Raw genomic sequence first — 9,024 nt, forward strand, 5'->3', positions numbered from 1 at the left:
CGAGGGGATGCATTGATTGGTGTTTTGAAAAGAGGAGATGTGTTGATTTCGAAGTTGAAGATGTATGTCGGTTGGTAAAATGGAAATGGGAAGGATTTGAACATTATTCTGTTCTGATTCAGTAAAAACATGCTGACTCGTTACTCTGCTTCTTTGTGACGAGAAGTGCAGTTCTAGTGACTCGCTTCCTTTTTTGTGTGTGACGACTCGGCACTACAGAGATTAAGATAATCATCCTTCTTTAGATTTTCAAACCTTGAAGTTCTTTTCGATGAAAGATGTGGAGTTGGTTCCACAAATTTAACATTTTCTACTACTTCCTTGATATCATTCTTATTATGCTTCAAACCTATCCCCATAGGTCCTAAGTCTATGCATTCATAACAGATTTTATTAACATAATCATCAATGACATCAAATGCATCAGTCCTATCAACCACTTTCAATGGTGAAGACTCTTTCATTATTTTGTGCACATCAAATACAATAGTCTCACCATCCATTTCTAATGTGATTTTTCCTCTTTTCATATCAATTATAACACCTGCAGTAACCAAAAATGGTCTACCAAAAAGGATCGGGATTTTGGGATCCTCTTCCATTTCTAATACAACAAAATCAGCAGGTATGATGAATTTACCTACCTTAGTAGGTACATTCTCAATGATGCCCACAGGATACTTAATTGATTTATCCACTAAAGAGAGGCATATAGATGTTGGTTTTAATTCCCCTATATGAAGCTTTTTAAATAGAGAGTAAGGAATAAGACTTACATTAGCATCAATATCACACAAAGCTTTATCAAAATGAGTATTACCAATTTTGCATGGGACAGTAAAAGAACCTGGATTTTTTATCTTGTTTGGTATCTTGGAGAAAATAGCTTGTGATTCTTCAATGAGTAGCACCAACCCATCTCCTTCAAGCTTGCTCTTGTGAGTAATTATATCTTTCAAAAACTTACCCTATGATGGCATATCTCTAATAGCATCCATGGAAAGGAATTGTGATGGTGACCTCCTTAAGACAGTCAGGAACTTTCCAAATTGTTTATCCAACTTTCTTCTCAACAATCTTAGTGGAAAAGGTAATGTACTGACATTTACCGGACGATCTTCCTTGTTAGGGGGTTGTACCTTTGTTTCTTTGTTGTCATCATCCTCTCCATTTTTTATCACCAAATTTCCATCTTGAACAACCTTTCTTCCCTTTAGAGGAGCACCTATCACTTCCTTACCATTTCATAAAGTAATTGCTTGACAAGTCTCCTTAGAAGTACACTTTTGTTGGCTCAGAAGTTTTCCCAAAGTTTTAAAATTGGTAGAGGCTAGTTGCACAATTTGAGTTTTAAGCATTTGGTTATGGGTGGCAAGTTGGTCAATTCTTGAATCCAAATGCTTGAATTGCTCTATTGTTTGCTTATTAGTGATAATTTGTTGGTTGATGAATTGTTCAAGTAAAAGCTCTATATTGGGCATGGATTCTGGTGAAAGGTTTAAGGGTATAACCTGGTGGGGTCTTATCATTTGGAAAAACATGTGGGTTCAGTTGAGCGGAGGGGTTAAACCAAGAGATACTAGGATGATTCCTAGATTGGATATTAAAGGTGTTTGGATTTGGTTCACTTGTTGGCCTCGGGCTGCATGTATGGCATTCATTGTATGCATGAGGTCCACCACAAAGTTCACAAGTTGTACTTGAATTCTCCACTTGGTTAACTTGTAATTTTGTAATTAGTTTTATGAGGGCATCCACCTTAGCATTTAACATGTTAATGTTGTCCAATTCCAAAATTCCTCTTCCTTTTGCCATAACTATTTCCTTCCCCATATATCCTTAGGAAGCAAGTTCCTCAAGTAATGATACAGCTTCTGCTGGTGTCATAGTCATCCATTTACCATTAGCACCTGCATTTATAATGCTCCTATCGTCATCGATCAATCCATTGTAGAAGATTTGAGGAACTATCCAATCGGGTAGACCATGATGAGGACATTGCCTTTGTGATTCCTTGAATCTTTCCCAAGTAGTATAAAGTGTCTCATACTTCCTTTGTTTGAAGGTAGAAATTTCATTGCATAGTTTGGCCGTCTTCTGTGGTGGAAAATACTTGTGGAGGAATGCTTGCTTTAATTGATCCCAAGTAGTGATGGAGTTATTTAGCAAACTTGCTAGCCAATTCATGCTTTTTCCTTAACAAAAAATGGGAACAAGCTCAACTGTATTGCATCATTGGATATCTCATTAATCTTGAAGGTGGCATAAACATTGAGGAATGTGAGAATATGAGCATAAGGATCCTCTCCGGGCAAACTTCCAAACTGATTATTTTGCACCATTTGAATGATGCTGGGCTTAATCTCAAAGTTATTGTTAGCAATTGTTGGAGCTACAATTCCTCCGACATTCTCTGTGATATCAGGCAAAGTGAAATCTCCCAAAGTTCTTCATTCTCCTTGGGCTATAATATCTTGTTGCTTACTTTGGCAGTCTTGTTGATCTAATAATACCCTTTTATTCCTATGCAAAGAACGAAGAGTACGTTCAATTTCAAGATCAAAGAGTAATAAACTTTCATGACTTAAAGAATGTCTCATTCAACAAAATAAAATAAAATAAAAACTGAAAAATAAATTCTAAAGGAGCATTTTCCATAGTCTAGGACAATATTAATTCAAACCAAACTCCCTAGTAATGGCGCCAAAATTTTGTTAGCTAGGCTTTTCACGCTATATAACCCTTAACTAGTATAGTGATAAGGGGTCGAACTCTAGGAGTTGGAATTAAGTATTATTAGACTAAGTACTAAAGTTGTTTAGGCTAACCAATAAATTGATTGATTTAAATATCTAAACTAAAATAAACTAAATGGCAAAGACAAAATTACACTAAAACTATTTTAATAAAATAATATTATAATGATATGACAAGATCATAACACTTTTTTTCAATTGATGATAATTAATAAGTTAATGACTGAGATGTTTGGAAGATTAACCTGAAGCCTTTTGAAGCTATCTCTAAGTCAATAAAAGATGTTCACGCGTAGAGATTACATGCATTCTCATGCCTATGTAATGATACACATGAATGTTATGCTCTTTTTTAGTCTTTTAACCCCTTAGAATGGAATTCACTTTCCTCAAAGATAAATGCATATATCTGAAATGAGTTGAAATTTTATTTTCAAAATCGATCAAATTAAATTTAATTTAAAAACCACGTAAATAATGTCCCTTGAATCAAATCATTTAATCGAGTCGATTCAAGTAAATTAAGTGAAACCCAAATAACCCAAACCCCTTTCTAGAAGAATCCAAATCAACTTCCTAAGGAAGTTCACAAAAATCAAGGCATGATTAAATGATAATAATAATAAAGAAAAGAAGGACCTAGACAACCCGAAACCCACGTGACCCTTCCCATTTCATCAATTCTTCCTTTCTTTAGTATTCCCTTCTTTCTTTTCTTTTATTTTCTTTGTTTCCTTTCATCTCCTTCCTCTTTCATGATAACAACACATATGCTCTTCATTTCATCGGAAAATTGTTCCTAACAGTCGAATAAAAGGACTACCGGTGATGGGAAAGGAGCTCAACTCTCTCTCTCTCTCTCTCTGTTAGCTAGCTCGAGGTGTTGCTTTGCGTTGTGACCTCGACTTCGTGCAAATTGATTTAATTAGTAGAAATTGACATTAAATTGAAGCTTTACATGAAATTTGGATCAATTTGATATTAAGTTTGCTTGATTCTAGGCTTGCCGCCACTCAAGCCACTGTGTGCGATAATGGTGCCAGTGGTGGTTCCGGTGACCGGAACTCTAAAAGGCACAATATGCCCCTTTATGTCTAGATTATAAATATGTAATTAGTTTTGCAATTTGGGCTTGTTTGACCTTCGAATAATTATTCGATGCAAATTTAGAAATTCGTCTTTATACCAAAAAATCTACAATATTGTAACGTATAGGTAGATTTTGTGATTTTAACAAATTTATGTTGATTAATTGTTGAAGTAGGTACAATAAAATAATAAGAGTTTTAAATTATTTAGATAGGTTTATATATGAATAGAATATTTTCTCTCTTTTATAAATAAAATTAAGTTTTATAGTATATAATATTTATGTTAGCAAGTTGTACTTAGTTATTAAGTTTGGAATCCACAATTATTTAGTACTTGATATATATATTTATGTAGTTGAAGATCGGGAATGTAATTTTGTTGATATTGATGTTTAAATCAAAATATATGGTTGGATATTAAGGATGAAATCTTAATAAATATTCTTAATGGCGGACGGATTTTATTGATGTGGATGTTGCCCGATGGATGGACTTTATATATTAATGAGAATTGTGGATATTTTATCAGGAGAAAAGTCAAACTTTTAGGGGGAAACTCCGCTGAATTTTCGACAAAATTTTTAGAATATTATTCTAAGTATAGGAATTCAAATTCTATAAATAAGCAGAAATAGTTATTAATTTTAGCTTGTTTATTTCTTCTAGCTGGTGATAGAGCGGGACCTTCTTCCTCCTTCGCTCCTGGTTCTCAACAGGACTAGAATTTTCGGATCCCTCTGTGAGTAATAATAAATAGTGCATATACCATTATAAGCATGCTTACATTAGTTACCATATAAAGAAGTATATAAATGTTAAGTTAGTAATCATTTTATTGTTATTACTATATTATTATTGATATATGGTTATATTGATATATTTATATCATATCTTTAAGTCTGCATGTTAATTGATATCTTGATGCATTCTATTGAATAATTGTTTGATTATTTGCATTGTGATATTGTTGTGCCTTGTTTGTGTGGAATTAGGATAAAATGGGTCAACATGGATTTATGAGGGCGGTCTTCGATACCGTCGGCCATGTATGGGGAGATTGGTGCCCCTGTGTCCGTTTGATGATATATGATATGGATAAATCACAGAGTGACTTCCTGTTGGTATGAAAAAGAAAAGAGAGTATAAAAAAAAAATGAGAGGGCTGGTCAAGTGAGGATTAAACTGGTCAGCTATGTATTGGGGATCGGCTCCCTAGTACACACCTTTGAGAAGGCGGGCCATGTGGGAGGACAGCTCGTCGGGAGTTTCGGTGATGCCACTGACTAATTTCCACTTGTTTGATTATTTGAAGATGAAATTACTTGTGAGTGCTGATGTTGTGCCATATGCTTGACTAGTTGTGTGTTCATTTTAGTATCTTAGGATGCATTTCGTGTGAATGCCTGTGCTATACATTATTTATTATTATTCATTAAGTTTTATACTCACTCCCGTTTCCTTTAAAATTTTCAGGAAACCAAACTCCATTTTGCATTTAATCGAAGCTCTGTTTTTCCTTCCTCCACAGAGTTTGTTGAATTAATAACTACATTTGTACAGTAATTCCTATTTAGCTAGGTACCTCTAATATTTATAAATATTTGTAAACATCCGCAATTACTATAGGAGTGTTATGTATGTAACAATAACAATAATTACTTGTAAACTCTATTTTGATAAATTTGAATCTATGGTTGAAATTATGAGTTGAATATTTGTCTGGAGCCTAATGAGTGAGATTATGATTATGCTTTGGAAATACATATGATACAGGCCCGAGAAAATTGAATAAATATATTGTATTTGAATTAGGGCCTTTGTAACGATTTGGATTATTATCATTATACTGGGCCTAATTGAATATTCTTATTAGCTTATCTTCTAGATTTATATCTATTGGATTGGACAAATGATGACCAATGTTCCAAGCTTACTACGAGTTTCGGTGGCTTTAAGTCTACCTGGGCCTTAGTGCTAGTCCGGCCCACGGAGATGGATAGTAACAATATCTAAGTGACTTTAACTGGTTTTCCACTAAGAATACCAACTTATGTTGATCAAGCACATACAACAACATTAATTCTTAATTAATTCAAAAACAAACTCATTCATAAAAGAAAAATGATCATTTCATTACTTAAGAAAAAGTGTGTGATCTAATCACTCAATTCAATTTGAAATCATATTTGAATTCAAGAAAACAACAACGATTCCAAATGATAACATAGAAAAGATTTAGAAGATAAAGAACAGAAAGATATTCCACTCTTGGGAAAGATAAAAAAAATACTGCTGGAATTCTTCTTGCTCCAACGGTTATAACTCTTCCTTAAAAAGTTGCTTCTCTTTAATTTTTAATAACTAACTCTCTCAATCTTTTGTCAAGTGTTTCTTGAATGATTCTTCCCTTAAGTGGTGCTCAACCATATGTATTTATAGCCTTCAAAGTGTCCTAAGTCGAACCTCATTGGAAAGGACGTATCTGTTGAGAAGAGACATGATGGTAGGATAATAGGCTATGACGAGTCGGCAATGTTCTTCCCAACTCGTGCATGAGGTGTTCTGTGACGAGTCGGTTAGGGAGTGACGAGTTGGCACCAACTTGGTTGCTTTAATCCTTTAAGCCCATGTCCTTTAGGCTCTTAATTGTGCACCATAATCATCAATTGGGTCCTATAAAGAAAATTTTCATAAATGTAAGGGCAACACATATAAAAAGGACTAGATCACAAAATATAACGAAAGTAACTCAAAACATACTAAAATCTATCTAAATAATCTAAGAAATCACATAAAATATTATACTTATTTGCACCATATTAGTTCCCCCTCTCTCTGTAGATTTATCCTCTCTATCCTTCTCTATCATTAATCGATCCCTCTATCTCGATTTCGTCATACTCCGAGTGCTTGGTGTAGTTTTGGTAAATGATTGATTTATTTAACATCTTCAAAATGTGGGATTTTTCTGAGCTGTATTATTTTTTATTTAGAGCAACCAGTTAAGTGCAGAAAGCAACACAGAAGAAAGTACATTCAAAACCAGGAGAAATGCCTAATGAGATGTGTATATAATTCTATTTCAGAAATGTGAAATGGCATGCAATAAATAAAAGTCGATAAGAAGCAAATCCACTTGGGGATTATTGGTTCAAAAGAAGAGGCCACCCGTTTGTATGATAGTAGTGGGCTAAACTTTGTAACTTTTGCAATAAATATTCTTTTTGTTTGTGCATTAAATATTAGTAGATGAAATTACTAATAGATACAAAAATTGTCATCTTTTTTCGAAAGATTGAAGTATGGTTCCTTTGGTGAACATATACAGAATATTTCATTGTTCTTAAGGTTAGGCTTATATTTTATGTTTCCTAGTATTATAAACCAACATTCATTCCATTCTGTTATTTAAGAAAATGAAACGACAACCCAGAGAGGAGTTTGAAATTTATTTCCCTTTTTTTTTAAAAAAAAACAACTAAATGAAACTATTTGATCAGCAATTTCCCATTGCAGGGGGTTAGGAATTTTGATAAAAAAATGGAGCCTTCTCTCTTTTGCAGCAGTTGTGAATGAATTAAAAAAGTAAATTTTTTACCTTTTTCTGCTTTTGACCACGTGTACTTCACGCATGGATTTTTTTTTTTTATAAACCTAAGTAATGGGTTATTTGGCTAAAAAGTTAAAAAAATGAGCAAATTGAACTTTTGCTCCAAATTCAAAAGGGATAATTTGAACTCTTTTCCATTTTTGTATTCAGCAATTTATAAATACACATTCAAATAAGTACCATTTACAAGCGTGGGGTAGGTAAGCACGGTTCTAACAAACAAGAGATCATTTTTGTTTTTGAAGAGAAAGAACTGAACTCGTGGAAAATCTTGAGTTTGAGAGAAACAATGGAAATTTACTCAACAATGATGGATGTAATCGAGTCGTACACGGGTTTGTCACCGTCGGCGTTCTTTACAATAGCCGCGCTTATGATTGTGGTGTACAAAACGGTGTGTAACATGTTCGTCGACCCTGAAGATTTCAATAAACCTCCTATCATTAACACCTCCATCAATCTTCAACAAGCAACTCCAAAATTATCAGAGCCAGTTCAGTTAGGAGATGTTACAGAGCAAGAATTGAGAGCTTATGATGGTTCTGATCCTAGCAAACCTCTTTTGATGGCCATCAAAGGCCAGATCTATGACGTTTCTTCCTCTAGGTATTTTCTTTGTTTTCTTTTCTAATTTTTTAATGGGTTATAGTTTAACTGTATTTAAATTTAAAATTGATGCTCTGTCTGGATAAGTTGATATTTCTGTTTTTACTAATTTGTAGGAAAATGAAAAATTTAGTATATAGTTTGACTGTTTAAATTAAATTTTGTTTAGAAGTGAAATCGAAACAAATATTACTCTGATTTTACATGATTTTAGTTTGCAGACTAATGCTCCTTTCAAACTATGTAGTTACAACATTTGGTTAGAGATGAATTTCTTGTTTGATTTCAATTGGAAAAGAAAATTAATTTCTAACCAATTGAAGCTAAGTTAATTTGGTACATTAAACAGCCATTCGGATAATTTCTTTTCTTTTTTTCTTAATGAAGTCATTGAATTAAGTTTTCTGGGTAAATTTTTTCCGAAGTTGATATAAACTTTGCTTAACATTTCTATATGTGTGCATGCGCAGGATGTTTTATGGTCCTGGAGGTCCATATGCGAAGTTTGCTGGAAGGGATGCAAGCAGAGCCTTAGCTCTTCTATCTTTTGACCCTCAAGACCTTACTGGAAATCTTAAGGGCCTAAGTGATTCTGAGCTTGAAGTCTTACAAGACTGGGAGTACAAGTTCATGGAAAAGTATGTCAAGGTTGGGCAGCTTGTTCCGGAGGAAACGAAGACTATGGAAACAGATGGTGAAGAGAAAGTTGAAGAAAGCAGCCAGAAACTGGAAATAAATGGCGGAAAAGAATAAAGGCAGACCTTTTGAAGCAGAGATGAATGCGGTATGTATATATGTATGTATTATTAGACTCTCCATTGCTAATATGATATGGCAAAACTATATTGCTCTTATTTATATTTATAAGATTGGAAACATATTGTTCGACCTGAACTTCCATTGGGGATTAGTGCATCGTAGAAGCTAACATCTTAATGGATAATAAAAAGATTTAAGAGCT

The 9,024-nt window shown here is 33.7% G+C and overlaps 1 protein-coding gene, 1 long non-coding RNA gene and 1 other non-coding gene across 3 annotated transcripts; all 3 read left to right on the plus strand.

Annotated features, from left to right (window-relative positions):
• The first annotated feature begins 1,981 nt into the window (after window positions 1-1,981).
• LOC119369805 (small nucleolar RNA R71) lies at window positions 1,982-2,088 on the plus strand. Its single transcript, XR_005177345.1, has one exon. It is a non-coding gene; the product is annotated as a small nucleolar RNA R71 (small nucleolar RNA).
• Window positions 2,089-4,505: 2,417 nt separating this feature from the next.
• Window positions 4,506-5,710, plus strand: LOC119369804 (uncharacterized). Its single transcript, XR_005177344.2, has 2 exons — window positions 4,506-4,586; window positions 5,321-5,710. It is a non-coding gene; the product is annotated as an uncharacterized LOC119369804 (long non-coding RNA).
• A 1,843-nt stretch (window positions 5,711-7,553) lies between these two features.
• On the plus strand, window positions 7,554-8,951 carry LOC105641057 (membrane steroid-binding protein 2). The gene is made up of 2 exons (XM_012225507.4): window positions 7,554-8,063; window positions 8,534-8,951. Exons 1-2 carry the CDS (start codon window positions 7,747-7,749, stop codon window positions 8,814-8,816), a joined length of 600 nt encoding a protein of 199 aa, XP_012080897.1. The 5' UTR covers window positions 7,554-7,746; the 3' UTR covers window positions 8,817-8,951.
• The last annotated feature ends 73 nt before the right edge of the window (window positions 8,952-9,024 follow it).

Source organism: Jatropha curcas, chromosome 10 (genome assembly GCF_041381405.1).
Source record: "Jatropha curcas cultivar XTBG-Jc1 chromosome 10, XTBG_Jcur_1.0, whole genome shotgun sequence".
NCBI classification, from domain to species: domain Eukaryota; kingdom Viridiplantae; phylum Streptophyta; class Magnoliopsida; order Malpighiales; family Euphorbiaceae; genus Jatropha; species Jatropha curcas.